This window comes from Pempheris klunzingeri, chromosome 6, assembly GCF_042242105.1.
Source record: "Pempheris klunzingeri isolate RE-2024b chromosome 6, fPemKlu1.hap1, whole genome shotgun sequence".
NCBI classification, from domain to species: domain Eukaryota; kingdom Metazoa; phylum Chordata; class Actinopteri; order Acropomatiformes; family Pempheridae; genus Pempheris; species Pempheris klunzingeri.
Window position 1 is genome coordinate 26,636,358 of NC_092017.1, and position 22,217 is coordinate 26,658,574.

Genomic DNA, 22,217 nt, shown 5'->3' on the forward strand with positions numbered 1-22,217 from the left:
GAGAGAGAGAGAGAGGGAGAGAGGGAGAGAGAGGGAGGCGTGCTGCACATTGGTCGGGCTACTTTTCTGACGACACACCAACAATCGTCAACCTGTGGATAGGGCGCGCGCAGTGCTCTGTTGTCTCCACTGCCACCCTCTCCCCCCCCCACCCCCGACACCGAACCCGACGTCCAGGACGCATGAACTGGGAGAGGGTGCCGGTTCGGTTCCCCAACGGAGGAGAGGAACCGAAAAGTTGAGGGGTCGTGCGCCATCCCCGCTTCATGAATGGCCGGAACATGGAGGAGATGCCATTCGAAAGAGTCAAGACCCGGCGGAGGAAGGGTCACTGCCCGGCCGGTGCACCCCTGGGCGCCATCGCCTGCGAGGACGAGTTCAACAGCCACGAGCTGGAGGCTCTCTTCCAGAACTACAACCTGAAGCTGGAGCAGACCGCCACCCTCAAAGCGCTGGCGGTGCTCATCGTGGCCGCGTCGTCGCTGTCCCTGATGGAGCTGCTGTCCAGCCCGCGTCTCACCTTGTCCAAGGGCTCCTACCCGGTGCACTGCGTGGTGTTCCTGTCGCTGTTTATCGTCACCAACGTCAAATACCTGCAGGTGACGCAGCTGCAGCAAATCGCGAAGCTGGCCCTGCTGTTCAGCTTCACCTTTGCGCTGCTCTGCTGCCCGTTCCCGCTGGCGCTCGGCACGTCGGAGCTGGTGAGCGCCGGTGCCCCCGAGCAGGGCGTGTGGCAGCTCATGCTGGTCACCCTCGTGGCTTATGTGCTGCTGCCGGTGCGGACGATGCTGGCGGTGCTGTTCGGGGTGATGCTGGCTGCATCCCACTTCATTGTCATAGCGACGTCGGTCACGGGGAGGAAACAGAGGCTGTGGAGACCGGTAAGTGCTGCACCTGCATCCCGGTCACCTCCTCCTCAGACACACGACCAACTCACCTACCTCACGCTTAAACAACAGTTCTCTCACAGTATTTCCCCACTTAATCCAGCATCACATGAAGTACACGGTGGGACTCTCTCCCCCACAAACTGCAGTGAAAGTAGCCTTGAGCAGCTGCTCCAGTGTGGGAGACTAGTTGGACCTGGGAAGCTCCCAGCTGGGCTGTGAGTTAACTGTGTGAATCTAACGTGGTGCTTAGAAACAGCGTTCTTACTCATCAAAGAAAGGATTAAAAACACCCTCGGTTATTGATTTTAGCTGCAGGATCCTGTGGTTGTTGTGAAACTGGAGACGAGCAGAAAGTTTGCAGCGCGCTGCTGTGATGAAGCAGAGGAGGAGCTGTCCAGCTGCTGGTGCTGAAGCAGGCAGAGCTGCTCATCCCCCACTGGGGTGTTCAATGTAGGTGATAGTAACAATTCTAGTGTGTTTCCCCCCACATAAATATATTTATGGTCCTATGAGACATGAGGTTTTCAGCCTTTTTCCAGCTTGTGACCCCTAACAGGACTCTATGTCTGCTTGTGACCCCCCCCCCCCATCAGGTTAGTGACCAGTTCAACCAAAGACTAATTCTTCCCTCTCACATTGGTTTGTTAGAAATCTTAAAGTAATAATAATGATTCTGTGTGTCAGAAATAGCTTTTTATTTCTCAGCTGTTTGTCGTGACACCTCAGATTTGTCTTAATGCCTCATGTTAGGAGCCACTGCTGCAGCACACACACACACACACACACACACACACACACAAAAAAAACACCCCGGTGATTCATGTGAGTTTGGCAAACTTCATTAGTAGTGATGCATTAAATCAGGGGCTTCTCATTTGCGACTCCTTAAAAATGAAGCGATGTCCACTTGTGTCCCCTCATCACCAGATGTGACCAGCTCAGCCAAAGGCAGGTTTATTTTGTAAGACAGAGGGAAGTCATCCTGGCTGCCCGCCTCTCTGAACACAAGTCACTATGAGGAGTTAATTGAAATAATATGCTTGTAGTTTTTGTCAGTTAGTTCTTTTTTTCCCTCTTTGCCTCCACTTCTACTAAAAAGGGTTTAAAAACTTGAACTCTCCAGTGTTATTGGTCAGTTTTCTGCAGCAGTGACCATATTTCTGTTCATATTTACAGCAACACACACGTTTCTCACTGTTCAAACTACAGGAAAATACTGCTCAGATTCCAGAAATCAGAGCTGGAGTGAAGTCTGGTTTGTTAGTGAGGTGGTGTTTTGCTGGTAAACCATCTGGCGGTGCTGAATTAGAGCGACCTTTCACCTCTGACCTTTTAGGAGTACAGGACGCAGAGTGGCTGCAGAGTTCATCATCCAAATGAAGTGTCCGGCACGATCAATAGTCTCTGATCATTAACCAGTAATGCACTTTGTCTGCACGGTGGAGCTTTTGCTCTTGATGTCACACCTACCGCTCATGTTGTCATCAATGTGTGCTGACTTTGATGTCTTCTCATTCAATCCATCCCGTGGATTAATCAGGGGATTGTGGAGTCTAATCTAGCCGGGGATGTATGAGCGCACACATGAGCGCACACATGGACACGTGTGTTCCTTCATACAGTTGTAGCATGTAGCTGCTGCCAGATCTGCTTGTCTGCCAGCATGTCTCTTCTTGCTTGTGTGTGCAGCTGGTGGCCAACGCGGTGCTGTTCACCAGCGTCAACTTGTCGGGGGTGTTTGTGAGGATTCTCACCGAGCGCACCCAGAGGAAAGTGTTCCTGCAGGCGCGCAACTGCATCGAGGAGAGGCTGAGACTGGAGGACGAGAACGAGAAACAGGTGAGGCGTGAATCTTTGCACACACTCATAAACACAGGAAAACGCACAGGTGGGTAGAGAACAGCAGAGCGAGACGGCGGAGACGCTTTTCACCTCGTGTGTTCGTGGGATCTTCACAGTCTCTCAAGAAGTTTTTTTTTTTTTTTCTTAAAGGTTTCAGGTGCCAGTGTATTCTAACAACCTGCCCACAGGCACTCAGTAGCTATGACAGCAGCTATTTAAGGAAAGAACAATTACTGTGGCACATGCACCAGCGCCACACTTCCCACCCCCTCCGCGCACACCTACATGTAGCGATTTAACAAAGGAGCAATCAGGCAACTTTAACACGCAGAAACATTTGGTTATGCGCCGCACCCTCCTCACCTGCAATGTGCACGAAGCCCACCACCCACACCAGTTTGTTAAATAGGGAATTAATTATCCCATGCATGTACAGTAATATGCCTCCATGCACGTCTCGCCTTCATTATACACACAGCGTCCACGAGCGCACACGCACACTTAGCACCTGTGCTTTGTAGATTAGATGATGATATGCTGTGTTTTCCCCAGCAGTACCAGGCTCCCTTCTGACAGGTAATTACACAAGCAGATTGCTTTCATGGCCTCCCTACTCCAGGAAAGGTCACAGTTTATCTGGGCGAGTGAAACACACACAGACCCCTGATTGGGATCTATCAACAGCCCGCCAACAGCCTGCAACCAGGCTGCTGCTGCCTCAGATTTGAATTTCACCCATCAAACGGGTCTCTGGTTATCACTCAGGTGTTTGCTCGGGTTTTTGCTTTGAACCGGATCCATATAGTTGCATTGATTGCGGAACATGTGTAGGCTATGGGCTGTACGTCTGGGTGGTGAATTGACTTCTCAGTTCAATACCAATCTGGAGCCCAGAGGCTGTGTGTGGTTTCTTCTGGACTCACGTGACACATTCAGGAACACAGTAAAATACAGACCTGCTCCGAATGTGCCATCACTCCCAAAGTGATCCTGACATCTCAAATAAGTCCTCAGACCTAAACGACAAAATAGCTTTGTCAATATGACCGCGCCGTCTTTCTGAACCTTTAAACCGAATTACACAGTCTTCATTGGCAGATGAAATTGCTTCAGTTGTCATGGAGACTCATCTGTTGACATGTGGCTTAAATTTTGTTGGAATTAGTTTGACAAAAAAAAGCTATTGCCAGACCTTTCAGCGGCTGATGAACTCTGACGATCGTGTGTTATGGATGAAAGCTCAGGGAAGAAGGTGGTGTATGGAGCTGGAGCTGGGGTTACCATGTCAAACTACTATTTCAGACCCTGATAGAAGCGATTGCCTTTTTCTGTTCTGCTTTTCTGGTTGAGTTCAGTGGACCACGAGAAGGTCAAAGGTTCCGACCTGCCATCCGGCCCTGCCGCCTCCTGAAGTGGTGCTATTATAATGTCACACTTCCACCTTTAGTTTTAGACAAAAGCACTTGTTCTTCAGACGACTAAGAAGTCAAAAAAAAGAAAGCGCAGCTCATTTGTCACAAAGATCTTCACTACTAGCTTTTCCCAGAGCTTTCAACCACACCCTGCTGCTCACCTTTAATCACAAGTCTGGTCACCGAAGCACCAAGACGCCTCCGTGACTTTTGGACCCAACCATTTCTCAGAGTCGTCCCAAATGGTGGAACAATAACAGCGTATGAATGAGTGAATGGTTTTGTTTGACATTTCCAGCGGAGGTTATCAGGGACCGACTCCACGCTTGTGGCCCCAGTTGGCTTCCATTAAAAGCTACTGACCTTTTTGTATACATTTCCTCATATTAAGACCCACTGGTGCAGCAGTATCTGATGATTAATGGCAACATTAAGATAAATACCTCAGCGCGTTGGAAAACTTAAGTCCCTTAATTTGTTATTTGATTCATTGGCTAAAAACAGGTCTTACCATGTGGCTGTTTCTTTCAACTGAATTTCCAGACAATTTACTTTGATAATATAGAGATTCTCAATATATATTAGAGTTTATCAATATATCCCAGTGATTAAAAGTGTCATCAGTCCATCACATTGTAGGTCATTATGCTCTTTTCCCTGTTGTGTTTTTTTTTTGTTCATTTTAAATTTAACATCTTGTTTCTCTGATGGTTTTAATTTTGTAAACAGGTGTTAAATGTTGATTGTCTGTGTTCTTGTTGTCTCCTTATTACAAAACCCATCCTACAGACTGAAAACTCCTCCATGCTCCTGATTAAGTATTTGTTTTTCTGCTTTGTCCCAACAAGCTTCAGGTTCAAACTGTTCATTTCAATGAAGCAACGTTTTTTTTTCTGGGGGGTATTTCCCCTTTTTGTTAAAGTGGAGAACAGTGAATGTTAATGTGAATGTGAGCCAGTGGTTAATTAATACAACTGATATGAGGAGAGTTGTAGGCAAACAGTGAATTAAGCCTGGAACAGATCAGACAAATGGGAATCATTGGTGTGCAATTATAACACGTTCAAGGAAGAGAAATGGAGGATATGAATAAAGCAGGTATCTTAATCATCTTGTTACAACGGAAACATCTTCACACTTTGCTTATCATGATTCTTACACCTAACACACACACACACACACACACACATGTGTGAGTGCTAAAGCTGAATCATGAGCACACAGAGACAAACACACACTCAGTAAGTGTGATGGTTGTTTCTAAAAGCTGCTCTCCAGTTTAGTTTTTTTTTTTTATTCACAGGTGGGGGAGCGCTTGTGTGAATGGATGTGTTATTGGAGGGAGACACAGGAGAGCCCCGGCTGCTTTTATAACCCTGTCTCTCAACAGCTATTCAGCAGAGCCGCCTGATGATTCAGTGGATATTCACAACTGTTTGACATCCTACTAGAGTTGTACTTTTGGCTGAGACGATTTACACACACACACACACACACACACACACACACAACAACAACAAATATGCTCCTCTGTGTCAATACTACTTCGGGCTGGTGCAGAAGAGATTAGCTGATTCATGGATTTATTCATCTAAGCATGAACTGACGACAGTTTTGATAATCTGTTAACCCTGTAAATTACACATTCTCCAGTTCCAGCTGTTAGGATTCAGTCCATATGTGCAGGGAGGAGGGTATCTTTTATATAAAGAGTTTTATCTCAGGCCTTTAATTAATGTTAACTGTTAATGTTTTGACTATCATAGCTGCCACTTATTGTAAAAAACTAGCATTTTAATAACGATGGCATTTGATAGATAAACATCTGTAAACAAAGTCTTAAGGTTTTGGAGAATTGTCCGAACGGATGGATTATATCACTGTAAACTGAATATCTTTGGGTTTTTGGATTGTAGGTTGGACAAAACTAAATATTACAAGACGTCACCTTCAAATCTGGATTATTGTGATGGGCGTTTTTCACTTATTTTAATCACTGATTAAGAATTTGAATTATCACAGGATTGTATAATCTATAATGTCAGATAAAGATTTCCAGATTTCCTGGTTTATTCATTGTCCAGCAGCCCCAAACCAAAGATATTCAGTCGAGGGCTACAACTAACGATTATTTTTGTCTTTAATAATTAAATAATTAATATTTTCATGATAAATCATTTGGACTGAAATGAAACGGCAGAAAAAAAGTTGCCTTTTCAGATTGTTTGGTCTGGCCGTCAATCAAAAACCCACACAGGACAAGAAAAGCACAAAAGAAACAAGAAAAACAGCAAATCGGTTCAACAGAACAGCTGAAACCAGGAAATATTCGATTATCAACTGAAAACTGAAAATTGATCATCATTTAAGTAACTTATTGTTTTAGCTGTAATTCAGTTGATAGTGTTATAAAAGAGTGATGAGCAGTAAATTCTTACACTTGACATTCTGGAGAAAGTGAATGTTTGGTAATTTTGCTTAAAAAAAGGACTTTAACAATGAATTGATTCCAAAATTTCAAAAAAATTGGTTAATTTTCTGTTGATCAACCACTGAGGTGATGGGGCATCAGTTCACTTCTATATATATATACACATCTTTATTTCACGCTGCTGAGATCATTGTCACGTTGCTCCATACTCTGTCTGGACGTTAACACCCATGCACGGAGAAAATAGTTTATGCTTGTTCTCTCACACCTACGGCAGCACAAACGTCCTCCCAGTTTAAAGTTCTCATGCTGCCTCCTCTTCTCCTCTGCTTTAACCCCTCCCTCCTCAGGAGCGTCTGCTAATGAGCCTACTGCCCAGAAATGTTGCCATGGAGATGAAGGAGGACTTCCTGAAGCCGCCTGAGCGAATCTTTCACAAGATCTACATCCAGCGTCATGACAATGTCAGGTATGGGGGTGTCATGACAACGGTGGACCGCAGAGGTGTGTGGAGTGTTTTGATCCAGGTGTCACCTGCTGTGACGTCAAGGTCAAGAATAGAAGGAGAGCAATTAAGATTAGCCATTAACGCAGATGCAATCAAACTACGTAAAGGTTGGAAAGAGAGAAGGGACGGCGCTCTGTTGTCTGCGCACCAGCAGTAGATTAGAAAATGCTAATTTCCTCTGCCTCATGAACCATTTGTGGTGTTGTTTTGGAGACGGATCTGCATGAGAAATGTCTTCAACGAAAGCGGTGATTGTCGTATTATCCATCAAATATTTAAACCTTGAGGATGCTGTTTTATCAGAAGTGCTGCACCAGCCAAAAGGAGGCATTTTCTACAAAATAATCTTCATTTAAGATCCATTTAAATGCACGGTTTCCACTGCGACGCCAGAAAACAAAGCTACACATGATTATATTTATCCATCTGGATCGCTACGGCGTGTGTTTCCGAGTTTTGAGGCCTTAGAGATGTCTGTTCTGTCTCGAATGCAACAGAACGAGAGGCTTGCGTTGCTCAAAGCGCCAAAAAAGTACATTTTAAGAAGTCAACAGTAATGTTTCTTTCCAGAGACCATAACCTGGTTATTCAAGATAATCCATGGATTTAGTTGTAAGTGGTTTCATGTGGGAACTTCCTACCAAACTTTAATCTTACATGTGGACGACAGACTCATGTTCATGACAGTTAAGGCGTCTCTGGCTGAGCTGTAACGTTGGCGTAGCTCAGTGTTGCTAGGTGAGCTAGCAGGCACGAGTATGAGCCGTTCATGATTAGATGCGCGTTGAGGGTAGAAAATAGTCCCTACATGAAACTGCTCACAACAAGGTCTGCGGATGAGTAACTGGGTCATGATTTCTGCAAAGAGACATTGCTGTTGGGTTTTTCAAATGTATTTTTTTGGTGTTTTGATCACCGCCAGCCGAGTGCCATCCAGTTCCATTATTTTCCTTATTTGGGAGAAGGCAGACATCTCCACGGCGGATGTCTCCCAAAACTTGGCAAGTCACACTAAAACAATCTGGATGGATAAATAGCACCACAGAGGAAACACGTGTTTTTGATTTTGGGGTGAACTGTCCCTTTAGATAACACATTTTCAGCTCATTCTTTCTCTGTCTGGCTCTCTCTCACTGCTCATAGTGTCATTTTTGGTTGCAGCAGGCAGCTGTTATCAGAGAAGAGGCTGTAAAAGCCGAATGTACCCTACCTGCCCAGCATCAAACAGCAGACAGTCGTCATTAGCAACTAGCTGGTGAACAGAGTGGAGCATTTAGCGGCTAACGAGCCAAATATTTCCCTCAGATGTGGGTAGAAACCAAAAACAGAGTTAAAAGAGAGTGAATATTGGAGTTACGTTCATCAGGTGAACACAGACTCTACTCCAAGTTAATGACCATGCTGCTCTGTAGCTGCTGGACGTGTGTGTGTCAGCGGTGTGTGCACACAACAACAAAGGATTAATGACAAAATCTTCTGCATGATTAGATCATTTTTGGTGCCTTGGATGTCTTTTTCAGATGAGCATCTTTGTGGCTATCGTGACTGCCGACTCTAGATACTTAGACTGCACTAGACTGGAGGGAGCAGTAGGAGGAATTTGGTAGCACTCAAGGATTGGCACTTGATAGAAATCAGCTATCAACGATTTTTCTGATTAATTGTTTACGCTGTTTATAGGAAAAATACCCAGGTTCTAGTTTTGCTGATTCATCCCAGCGTCACATCATTGAATGGTTGTCTCCCTTTGAGGTTTTGACTGCTGATTGCACAAAAAAAGCAATTTTCAGAGACTCTCTTTGCTTCTGAGAACTTGTGAAGGGCATTATTATTTCATTCCATCAGTTTCTGCAGCCCTTTCCCTGCAGATTTTAGCAGCCATTTCAGCTGCCACCTCTGTTGCACTTGCAATAAAGAAAATATAAGAGAGCGTGAGAACCTGGCCTGTCTTTGAGCAGATTACATTCCAACGAGGCAGTAAAGAGAAGCGGAGAGAGCTGTATCAGTGCTGCTGAGTGCCGGAGTGGAGGGCTAGGTAGCATGTCAACAGCACTCCTGTCAAGAGACAATCCTCTCCACTCTCTGTCTGTCTCTTTTCCCCTCTCTCTCTCTCTCTCTCTCTCTCTCTCTCTCTCTCTCTCTCTCTCTCTCTCTCTCTCTCTCTGTCTGTCTCTCTGCTTGGCTCTCGTATTCAGCCACAGCTCGGGAACACCACTACCCGTTCACCAGCCTTACTGGCGCTCGGCCAAACATCACGCTGCTGTACCCAGCCAGCTCCCGCCTGTCTCCAGGGAGCTGCTGCACACACACACACACACACACACACACACACACACACACACACACACACACACACACACACACACACACACACACATAAACACATGGCGGCAAAAAAAAAACAAACATCAGCTTTATTTTGCCGAGCAGGGGTGTGACATCTTCCTGATCCGGCCCCCCTTTGATGTGGCCCCTGAGAACGTTTGATCGCGTACCTATTTAGCTCTGCCACCGCTCAGCTCTCCCTCTCTCCCCCCCCCTCCGCCCTGCTTTCTCCCCCTTTGCCTCCTCTCGCCTTCTCCTCCACACCCACCACGCACCAGCACGACCTGCAGCGCAGCGCCATTCAAAGACAAATCACACAACAGAGCTCTTCTGTCGAGCAGCATCCCTGCTTTACATACATCAGGCTCCTGAGTAACTATGCTGCACCGCCCAAAAGAGCAACCCAGTCACGATGCAGAGGAAGCACCCGGAGCTGGAACCATCCCCTCACACCAAGAACTGGAAACTGGTGCTGAGTGTTTGGTCAGATGTGTCATGTTTACCTCCTCTCTCATCAGAGAGTTCCTGATTTAAAGAAACCTTTGCCAATTTTAAGCTTACAGAGTCCCGCGGTGGACTGTTGGTGTACGACTCTGTGAGCAGGAAATACAATTCGTGGCCACATTATGATCAATTTGTGGTCGTCACAGGCTGCGTGGGACGTCTGTGCGACACCTGCCACTGAGGACACACTCTATTTTGGGGAGAACTGGTCTGTCCTGCTGGCTCTCTAACAAATGAATCAAAATGTGCCCACAAACTGTATGTCTTGCCTCAGTGTGGTAAAACATGGAGTCAATATATACTTTTGTTCTCTCCATTGCCTCTCAGAGTCTCCATATAAACTCTATCTTATTGAGTGTGTTTGGGAAAACAAACAGACTGTTCTCACAAGGAAAAACAAGATCTTTGGTTCGTTCAGATACCTAAAATCAGCAAGTATGGGCTTAGCTTAGCGGCCTGTGTGAATTATTTCTCTTGTCTGTCGGGAGCTAACACAAAAGTAAGACGGATTTTGCTGTCAGCACCACAAAATCTCACATGGAGGAGGCTGGGATGGATGGAGGTGTTAATAAAAAGAAACTTAGGAGAGTAGTTTTCAGCTTAAAACTAACCAACCATTAACTGTTGTGCAGACAGATCCGAAAACAATGATATGAAAGTTCATTAAATCGGCTGCTAACCTTTGTTAACACATCACACATCATCTGGGACCATGAATGAATCATGCAATAGTTTTTGAGATATTTCAGTCTGGTCCAAAAGCACTGACTGACATACTGACAACTGAAAACAGTACCCTAAAGTACTAATAAAAGAATTCAAATGATACCCAGCTCTACACACACTCCAGCTCTGACGCCTTTACTATGGGAGCAGTCACTGCTTTTTTTGGACTGAGAGTCAATAAGAGATCCATAACACCTTGTTTGGTTGCCATCTGGCCTGCCTCTGAGCAAATAAATGAGGGGCTAAGTAGCTTTCAGCACCTTCCTCATCCCCACTGCAGCAGCTAGCCACCAGCAGGCTGTTTAGCCCAGTAATTGATTAAGTGGTTGGCCTTAAAGACGCTTTCACTTATCAGGGATTGGATTATAGAACTCACTGCTCGCTGATGTGATCTGATTTTCTTTTTGCCAGAAAAGGGAAGTTAACGTGCCCCTTCTGTTCTCGTGTTTCTTTCAGCGTACAGGTACTGCAGAGGTTATAAGTGCCTTTCTTTCTGTCTCTTTCTTCTGACAGCATCCTGTTTGCAGACATCGTGGGTTTCACCAGCCTGGCTTCTCAGTGCACTGCTCAGGAACTCGTCAAACTGCTCAACGAACTCTTTGGGAAGTTTGATGAACTGGCGACGGTAAGTGCTCCCTCTGTTCCTGCTGCTGCAGCATGGCGTGATCAACCTGAATCAGAATCTCACTTCATTGCACAGCATAACTGATAGGGTTTAATTTAACCCATAAAAAGGGTGTTTAAAATATCTTACAATCATCTCAGCAGGCACAGGATACTGTACACACGATGTTTTTAGATATTCTCACTCTTCCACTCCTGGTAAAGCCCTTGCAGATGCAGTATGGCGTCTATCACTCAGCAATGCTTGATCCAACAAGTGCAAATCCAAAGAAAAAGAAATAAATCAAACACTAAGATGATTTCATAGACTTTACATGGCAAACAAGTGGCTGTTTATGCACCCAGCAGACACATATAACAATATAAATCCAGTCTGCTCTCTTTTCAGTCAGTTTTTGGATTCTACCAGCTGCTGAAGGAAATATCTGTAACTGCAGAGATGCTGGTGTGCACCTGCTAGTGCGAGGCAGGTACAGCAGGCTTCAGTGGAAGTTTTTATGATGAAAACAGCTTCATGCTGCCAGATAAGAGGTTGATGATTGGAGACAATGAGCTGAAAGATGCTCCGAAGAGCTGAAGGAAACTGCAGAGTTACAAATCAGTGCTTCCCCTAGGATGGAGCTGTAGCAGTGGAGCTTATAAAGCACTGTAGAATCTGTAGAAATGAGTATCAAAAAATGAAATGCATGCATGTATGTGGTCTGGTCATGTAATTTGTTGGCTCAATGTCACTAGCCTTATCCTAAACTGACATTCAAGGGCTTTCCGACCATGTGAGGCAGCAGCTGGATTTGTGAGATCATGATCACGTCAGAATCCATCTTGCCAGACTCCAGGTTATATGTTTGTGGCCGAACCGCAGGAAACCAATCAGCCTGAGCTACAGGCGGGGCTTATGAGTGACGGCAGTGAGAGGAAACCACATTGGCGGCTCCTACAGAGGTTAGCATTAGGCTGCGTCTGAACTGAGGAGGATTTTTGTCACTGAAAGAAGAACAAAGAACAGCGATTCTCCCACATGCAGCAAGAGATTTAACTGTATTACATGGTTCATTGATCTGGTTACATGATGTCGAGAGACAGATGCTTCATCCAATCACTTGCCAAATACTTTTATTTTTGAACGTGCCCACCCCTTCACACATAGTTTCTATGGACGACTTTCCAGATGATTCTGTGTAACAAACCATCCAGAGTGGTGGTTGGGGGTTTTATTATTCTGGTCACAATTATTAGTTTTGTAAATTCTTTCATTTCTCTCTGATAAACTGTGAAAAGGGAGCTGTGCACATAGCAAACAAACAGCTCGCCTCTTCTTTCCAGAACAAAGTTGCAGCTTTGACTTGCCTGTCCACACATCGTGTACACAGGGCAGTGCAAAAGAAACATCTTCTCGTTCACTTAAAAAGTGACTATCTTGCACTCCTAATTTGCTTAACTAAACTCAGTGGTAACCTTTGTCCTTTTTCTCCCTCACCAGCCAGTTTTTCAGACTCATCTGAAAACAGAAGCAATAATTTCAAAGTTCTGACAAAGTTTTAGTCCAAGTACCTGATATTCATAACAGTGGAGCAGTCAGTGATAATATCATGCAGCCGATTTAGACCTACTTCTTGTAACTTTAGTTTAAAACGTTACATAGCAGCTAAAAACGTAGCTTAGCATGATGTAGCATACATCCTGTACTGCCTTATTCTTTTAAGGAGCTACGCTGCGCAAATGTGAAGAATGAAAAGAGACAAAATCATAATTTTGCAGCAGCTGTGTACTGAATGAACATTTCATCTATTGTTGGTATTAAAATAACAATTATAACTTAAAATGTGGGTATTAAAGACTAAAACACAACTAGGCAGTGATCTCTGGTGGACGATGTCTGTAACGGTGCTGTTCTTGTATTGGTTGAGCTCTAGTGTTTTCAGTTTTGGTGAAGTGATTGCACACGATTTACGAATAACTTGGAAAGAACAGTAGGTAGATCTAGATTTTAGCATCTGTTATGAGCTGATATCAGCGAGCCATCAGTTAGCCCACAGTGGGGGAGGCCGGCTGGCTGCAAGCGACTCCAAACAGTTGGTGAGCTCCTGTTTTGGCCAGTTGTTCCTCTGCGACACGAAAAGCCTCCAAGAAAGGGAAATATATTATTTAGTCCTGGAGCTCATTTATTATGCCAAGCCATATATTGATCCAATAATGAAAGTAAAGCTGGAGAGGCTGACTGACATGGAGGAGGAGGACGAGGAGGAGGAGATGAAGGTCAAGAAGGAAAGGGAACTCGAAGGGGCTGAGAGGGAGAGATGAGTGAAATGATTTTTAGACAGAGGGGAGATAAGGGCTGTGGAGGTGGAGTGATTCTTTGTGTGTGTGTGTGTGTGTGAGCACTAGTGGGACTACTGCACTTGATAAAGGGAGAGAGAGAGAGAGAGAGAATGGTAGCATCCACTGTGCGTCAGTAAGCCTGTGTAGGGTTGTTCTCCGGGAAAGAAGATTAGGTGAGTGATAGGTTATCTGCCGCCAGACTACTATAATCATATTAATACTGCAGGAGACACACACACACACACACACACACACACACACACATGTTCCCTAGTTTGTACACATTACAGTTGGCCTAACTCATGTTCACACACACACACACACACAGTTAAATAACCAACTTGCTGCAGCTGTAAGAAACACTAGGAGACAAAATCAATGCAATTCAAGCTTCACTTACCAGCTGTGGCTTTCTAGTGCATTTCATGGTCTTCATCAGCAGATGACTCAGTCCTTATCATCACATGACCGACAGTAAGTGTGTGACTCTGGTCCCACCCTGTAATAACAGGTGGTCGGTAGTGTTTCTAAAGAGGGTCTCTGATGTTGGATAATGACATTTTGACCTTTTTCTGAGTGAACTCAGTCCATTAAAGAAGACCACGAGCTAACGCTGCTAACTTTAGCTTCTTTTATGTCTTGGTGTTGATTTTACAGCACATTTATGGTTCAGCTGGAGTAATCTCAACAACCCACTGCACAGACAGACCAAGTTAGCAACAAGCTGGAGGAGAAAGTGAAGCATTTAGCAGCTAAAGAGACAGAAATTGTTCTCAGGAGTTAAGAGTGAGTAAATATTGGAGTTAATTCATCAGGTGGAGCGATAAAATGTATCTTTCAATCTGTTTTGATGTTTTTTATTCCCTCTTGTGGCCAAAAATAGACACATGCAGCTTTAAAAATGACCAAATTTAGAGATAGTGGACGTGTAAACAGGTAACAGGTGTTCTTCAGCTTGCTGTGGAGCCGCCTATCGGCCAAAAAGGTCAGTGAATGCAGTTTTAAAAACACCAATAAAGGAGCTTTATTCACAAAAGGTGACACAATAACTTTGTCAATGACAGATTTGTGAGTTTAATTTTAAAGAGTTATTTGCTTCTATGAATATTCTTCTAAATTAAAACTATTTATAATTATATGTTTACAACTTTAAGGGTAAATTCCCAACGCAGAGCAACTTTAAAAGCAAACACACACGCAGGGTATAAGTGCTGCTTTGTCCCAGTTGTATAACATAGGGTTTATTCTTTCTTATGTAATGTTAATCATTAAATGAAGTCGCTGTTTCACATGTATGTTGTGATCATCTAATAGATCTGATCAAGAGCGTAGAGGAGTGATATTAAACATCAGTCCTGCCCATAATGTCAGTTACACCACGTTCACACACAACCCTTGACGTGCCACTTGTCCGAACTCTTCTTCTGCCAAGCCAAGAGATCTCTTCAGACAGTTTACTCTTGCTTTCGAACATGCACACACATATACACACGTGTACGCACACACAAAAGTCACATGATCAGCAAGGATTATCCCTCTTGAGTTCATTCTGCATCTCAGCAATCAGTCATGGCTTAACGCTGGGAGGGAGACAGAGGGGGAGAAAGAGCAAGATACAAGGTGATGTGTGGCCTGCTATCAGTGCTCCAGCACTCAGAAAACCATTATATGGAAATCTGGTGATGAGGATATATTGTGTGAGTGTGTGTGTGTGTGTGTGTGTGTAGCTGCAGCTGCATCCTAATTGAGATTTATACCCTGTCGTGTTAGCGAGGGGAGAAACTCACTTTCAAACCAGCTCTGTCACTGCTGCTGAGCCGGTGTGACCGCTGTATGCTACACAACACATTTATTCCCCGCAGGCTCAGCCGAAACTTAACCACAACAGGCATATGGGTAACCGGACCCTCGCCTTCAGCCAGCCGTAATGAAGACAGACGCTAAATTGGGGACACTGAATCAGACAAACTGTCCCCCAATCAGCTGGTTTAAAGCCCTAAATGTATCTCTAAAAATGCACGGAGCTACCTTTCTCTTGAGACTTGGCTTGCTGTCAGCTGATAATTTCTCTCTCATTTCTCCTGTCTCTCTCTCTCTCGCTCTCTCGCTCTCTCTCTCTCTCACACACACACACACACACACACACACACGCACACACACTCTCCATTTCTGTTCCTAGTGCTGGGATAATCATCCACGTTCTGAATTCTCATATCCTCCCACGCCAGAATCTTTCTGCTCCCGTGAGCAGAAAACCAGAGCACCCCGTCTCCTCTCCTCTCATCTCCGCCTCTTACCCTGCAGTTGTCATGAATCCTCTGTAGGCTATTTGTGTGTGCGCGTGTGTTTGCGTGTGTACATGTGTGTGTGTGTTTGTTACTTAAAGGCTTCCTGCAGGCTAAGCTTTGTAGGGTCAACCATTACGATTTCCTGATGACTGTGAGCGCTGCAGTGCCGTATGGAAACCCTGTGTGTGCAACTACACCAAAGTATCTGTACAGTATGTTTACATGTAAGCCATGATGCAGCTTATGCTCTTCTGTTTTTGTGTTGTAAAGGTGTGTGTGTGTGTGTGCACTGGTGTTTATGTGTGTGTGTGTGTGTGTGTCATCGTTGCAGAGTTTGTGCACAGTGTGCGCTGTGACAAATAGCTGATCTGTCTGGGAATGTGTGGGCGGGATTCTACTTCAAGAGCATGTCGGAGCAATTAGAGTTGGCCTGAACTACAAACACACACGTGGTTGCACAAGTACACACATCTGATTTACATGAGCACAGATGAGCATCCATGCAGCCTCCGTACAGTCAGATCTTGAGTAATGGAAATAAAAGTGCATTCCTTCTAAATGTTAAGTCACTTTCAGCTGTTACATGTTAAACTGGACACATGATATGTGATATGTGCATTAAGATTTCACTCCCACGGTGTTTTCAGTGTTTTTGCTTCTTTTTCCCCAAGAGAAAAAGTGGTTTAAAAGTTAAAATCATTATTGGTCATAAAAAATAACATATAACTTATAATGACAACGCATTGCAACTTTAAAAAAAATCTGAGTTCCAGATCCAAATCCAGAGAATTTCATCCTCCCAACCATAATGAACTATAAGATCAGGCAGAGACATGCTAGCAGCTTTGTGAGGCTTTTAGCTAAACACTACCGGCATAATGTGGTTGTAATGAGGTTGGTATTTAATCATAAACAACAGTATTGGAGAAAGTTTTGACGTAACATTTCAAGACAATCCATCCAATAGCTGTCTGCCACTTTAGTTCAGTTATGGTGACCAATGGAAGCACATATCTCTAGTATTACTGATCTTTACTGGTGGACCACAGTAGGTTTCCAATAATTGCCTCTTTGTGTATCTGCAGGAGAATCACTGCAGGCGGATAAAGATCCTGGGGGACTGTTACTACTGTGTGTCGGGGCTGACCCAACCCAAGGCAGACCACGCCCACTGCTGTGTGGAGATGGGACTGGACATGATTGACACGATCGCGTGAGTCACCGACACACACCGATGTCTTCTGTATAACATGCATACCACACGTGTGTACGGGTCAACTCACGAGGTTCTGCATGAACAAGATCTGAAATGTGAAAAGATGTGACGTGAGTGGGGATTTTATTTTGTTGAAGAAACACATGTTAAGACTATTTCTGTGTTTTAGTTTGCAAAATATGTCCTGAACTCATCAGATGGCAATGAACGTTGGTGGTGGTGTTAAGTTTTAAGTTACTCTCACTGAACCTCAACCCTTCCTTGAAGATTTTCACATTAAAAGTCCTGGCTTCCCAGGCAACTGGAAATAATGAGAGAATCAAAACAGTCTAAAGTGTTAAAAAGAGAAAACTTGATTGAATTTTTAAGGTGGAAATGTACTTTATACAGAATTTATCAAGACAAAAGATAAGCATGGAGAGAGAGTTTTGCATTATTTATTATATTAGTAATATTCTAAATAAAGGCCTGGTTGTCTGTGCTAGAAATGTAAATAAAGTTAATTAAAATAAAAATAAATTACCACCATTTGAGACTTTGGAAAATATATTTGGATGAGCTTAAAAACCAAATCAAGTAAATCAAACAAGCATGTGAGATTGTGAGATTTGAATCATCTTATAGTTAACTGAGTATTTATTAGTCTTTTGACAGATTGTCTCACATTGTCACACAGCAGACCGCCAAACATTTAGGTTTACTCAGCATCAGTGCAGCACACAGGTAGTAGTATCACATGACGTGGGAGAACTGCACAACAAAGCATGCTGGGAATATCCACATAAGCCTCAATATTAACCACAAATAGATTCTGTAAACTGAGACTAATTCAGTTTAGGACAATTTTACAACAACAAACACACCCTGTGGCACACGTGCATCCCCCCACCCTTCCCCCCATGTTGATGCATGTTGACACACACACACACACACACACACACACATACATGCAGAGCCTCATTTTCTTGTATGAACACTCGTCTGTCATGTTCCCTTTCCCTGCTGTTCTGTCTGAGTGGATGGATGCTGCTGTAGGAGTCCTTTATCTCAGAGGACAGGTGCTGGCACACACACTCATCCCTCTCTGTGTGTGTGTGTGTGTGTGTGTGTGTGTGTGTGTGTGTGTGTGTGTGTGTGTGTGAGAGACATCCCTCCTTCAGCATATCACATTTTCTTTTCAGCCATCCTGTAAATACAAACACAAACATCATGTGAAGTGGCTGACCTTTCGCTGGCGGGTGAAGTGAAGTCAGTCTGCATATGTACCTGCACGGTTATAAATATGCAGACATGTTAACATACTGTAGGTGCAGACATGCACACGCAGGATGCATCGCCTTTAGTCCTTTACATTGGATCAGAACAAGATGCAATGTTTCTTCCCACCACAACAAATCAGCAGAACTGCCAGGTTGACCACAACTATTTCATGTGTTCCGGTCAAAATGGTTCAAGAGAGTTTTAAGGCCTTTGAAGAACAAAAGAGCCTACTTAGAGAGTGCTTATCTCCACTAAGGCAGTACTAAAACAGTAATAGATTTCATAAAATACGCATATGAATCCAGTTCAGCATCAAAACAAACAGAAATGATGGTTGACAGCGTCAGAATTTCTAAACTAAGTTAAGTAGTAAAGACGAACAATATGTCTGCTCTGTGTTAACATGTTAACATTTGCTAATTAGCACTAAATGTAAACATATACAGTTGAGAATAAGGGGAATGTTTTGCAGGAATCTGGTGATGAGTCAGGGGATCACAAAAGCAGTGGATCACATTCCCATACCAGGATCCTTGGATATTTTTAGATGCACACCTGGTGCCAGTCCCTTAAACTAATACTTCTCTGATCCACTGTCTAAATGTCTGCAAGTAACAAACAAACAGACAGAAGAAGAAGAAGAAGACAGGAAGTAATCATAGCCTTCTAGGTGGAGGTTAAACTGACTTGGTTTTGTTTCAACCACCCCCCCCTCCCCTCCCCTGCAGATCGGTGGTGGAGGCGACAGAGGTGGATCTGAACATGCGTGTTGGTCTGCACACAGGACGGGTGCTGTGTGGCGTGCTGGGCCTCAGGAAATGGCAGTATGACGTCTGGTCAAACGATGTCACACTGGCAAATGTGATGGAGGCCGGAGGGCTGCCTGGGTCAGTGCTGACGGATACACCCACTGAAACTGGACTCTGACACACACACACACACACACACACACACACACACACACACACCCAGCAGTAGTGACAGACTACAGCTTCATGATGTGTGCATCCAATCACAGTAGTAACAGAAATTGAAATGTATTTTCTCTGCACACATTAAGAACACTGTGTATTTTCTAGTTTCGTCAAGTGTCCATCTTAAAGGACCACAGCCTGAACTACAGAAGCTCATTGCCTTTACGAAAGGAGACGTTATCTTGTAATTAAGAAGCTGTTCTATAATCTAGCATCTCACGAGAAAAGATTTCATAATTATAAGATCTTTATCTAATAGTTACGAGATCTGTATCTCCTAATTATACGATGGTTTTCTTAATTAGATACAGATGCTTTTAATTATAAGGAAAGAGTTAAATGTGATGGACGTGATTCCCTGACAGGGGGATGCAGGACCCGTCGAGAAGCCACGAAGGGGGTCGTTTTGCAATAAAGGCTGCTGCTCGCTGTAAATGATCCTGCTTCTTCTACCGCTTTGTACTGAAGAAATCAACAATTTGACACAAAATACTGACGTAAAATTATGTTATTGATTCAAAAATGATTTAATTGCTTCCTCTATCACAACTGCGTCCATAGCAATGGTTTTATATCCATGGCAGACTCTGTTGTTGGCTGAATATTTCAGGTCATACTCTCATTTTGTTTTTAAACTCATGATATTGATCTGATGGAGAAATTGTTAATTTTATTGAATTACAGCAAAACACACAATCAGAGCTTTGTAATACCAGAGCAGCAATGCTGAGCATAATCAGTGACGCGATCAGTGTTCGACAATAAACAACACTCACCGTATTATTATCATGGAATTTGTTAATAATAGTAAAAGGATAAAATAGTGTCGTCACTTAAGAAGTCACCTTATCTCAGATTTGGTCCTAAAAAGCTATTGGGATTAAATTATTTTGCTTTGATGGATTTTCTAAAAAGGACAGCGTGAGCAGCTTAAAACAAGGCTAGTGTTAAATTAATGTCACTTCATTCAAGCAAGCTGATATACAGTAACAAGCTGATTTGCATTTAAAAAGCAGTGAAATGAGGGGCACCTCATTGGCTCAATTTGGTCTTGTTTCTAGTGAGGTAATAAGATTTTAGGACTCGTTACCAGATTAAATGAGTCGTTAGGATGAAAATTTCTTTGCTGTTAAGAATTTTGAGCAAGCCGAGGGACTATTATAAAAATAATGAGGAGGATAATGATTTGAGATGTTAGCGTCAGACTTTTATCACTAACTGCCTTGTCCTCTGCTCTGCTTGTGTTCTCACAGCAAGGTGCACATCACAAGAACCACCCTGGAGTGTTTGAACGGAGACTACGAGGTGGAACCGGGCTTCGGCCACGAGAGACATGCCTTCCTTCAGAAACATCACATAGAGACATATTTCATCGTGCCATCACACAGACGCAAAGTACGACAGAATCAAGTCTTTTTTTTTTTTGCATTTCCTCCACCTCTGTCTCTCACCAGCGTACACATCTATCGGTGTTACAATGGTTAATCCTCCAATGCAGAGAGGGAGGCTGGCCATGTGTTAAGCTGGCACACCCATAGCTACTACCACCATCTCACACCCACTGTGCACCTGAGCTGAGTGTGTGTGTCCACTCATTTAACTGCACGAGCACACACACACACACACACACACACACACACACACACACACATAGATGCCGATAAGCTCTTGACGTATCCAGGTTTTCTAGCGTTGCACACTCACAGTTTACTGTAAAAATCCCACTCAAGCCTGCTTCATTTCCAAGAATGGGACAATTAAAACTCTCGTCTTTTAGGGGACGTGTCGTGTCGTCCTCTTCCTCTCATCCATGACCGGACAATGCAAATTTTTCTCAGCTTTATTATTAAATTCACTGGATTTTGCTTTCCAGAAAAATAAACTGGAAGACTGTAGGTAAAGAAATGTTTAATTTTAGAAGCTTGGAAGTTTTAGGACAGAATCTATCTATCTATCTATCTATCTATCTATCACATTACATAATATGTTTGTTAGTTGAAACATACTTTTGAAGTTTGAATGTTTTTTTGCAGATGCTCTAAACATGTGGGAGGAAACAGAGGACATGTTCATGTGTGAAACTGAGAGGATTTAATGATCTGTTGAAGAGGATGCATTATAATCAGGAGGCGTTATTAGGAGCTGAATCAAACCTTAAAATGTTTTCTGTGCCCGTCAGTATCCCTCTCCTCTTCATCTCTGATTATCTTCTCCCTCATTTCCAGATCTTTCCAGGTCTCATTCTGTCAGACATCAAACCAGCCAAGAGGATGAAGTTCAAGACCGTGTGCTACCTGCTGGTGCAGCTGATGCACTGTAGGAAGATGTTCAAGGCCGAGATCCCTTTCTCCAATGTCATGACCTGTGAGGATGACGACAAGGTATGTCAGTGTGCATGCGTGTTACGGGATGTAGTAGGAAAAATCCTTTTAATGGGTTTGTGTGTCCATTTGCAATGGAGTGAAATCCTGCTTGGGTTCATAATCTGCCACACACACACACAGTGTAACACTGTAATCTGGATTTCTAGATTTCACAGCATCATAAGCACTACAGTACGCTGCATTACTGTACAACTACTTGTTGAAAGTTAATCCAGTGGAAAAGATATTATGAGCAACTTTTAACTCACTGCTCATACGCTTACTGTGTGTGTGTGTGTACATGAGCGGATATTCACATGTGCATATTAACATTAATTTAGTGAGTTTATTTGCTTTAACGCCGCACCGAGTCAGTCGCAGCGCTCACTCGGTTGCCGTTTGGTGGTTGATGGCCGCTGACGTGGCACTGCAAGGCCTCGGCGGTCAGAAATAGCCCGCTAGCTGTAATCCGCCCAACTGTGTGCGCCCGGCCAGGCATTAGTACTTCATGATTCTGATGAAGTTGCATTATGAT

The 22,217-nt window shown here is 43.8% G+C and overlaps 1 protein-coding gene across 1 annotated transcript in view; it reads left to right on the forward strand.

The window, feature by feature from the left end:
* Positions 1-266: 266 nt before the first annotated feature.
* Positions 267-22,217, forward strand: part of LOC139202980 (adenylate cyclase type 1-like) — a 38,194-nt gene continuing 16,243 nt past the window's right edge. The window contains exons 1-8 of the mRNA XM_070832603.1: positions 267-881; positions 2,580-2,729; positions 6,926-7,044; positions 11,152-11,263; positions 16,955-17,082; positions 19,074-19,232; positions 20,573-20,714; positions 21,545-21,700. Of these exons, the coding sequence (XP_070688704.1) occupies positions 267-881; positions 2,580-2,729; positions 6,926-7,044; positions 11,152-11,263; positions 16,955-17,082; positions 19,074-19,232; positions 20,573-20,714; positions 21,545-21,700 (1,581 nt within the window). The remainder of the gene's footprint in view (positions 882-2,579; positions 2,730-6,925; positions 7,045-11,151; positions 11,264-16,954; positions 17,083-19,073; positions 19,233-20,572; positions 20,715-21,544; positions 21,701-22,217) is intronic.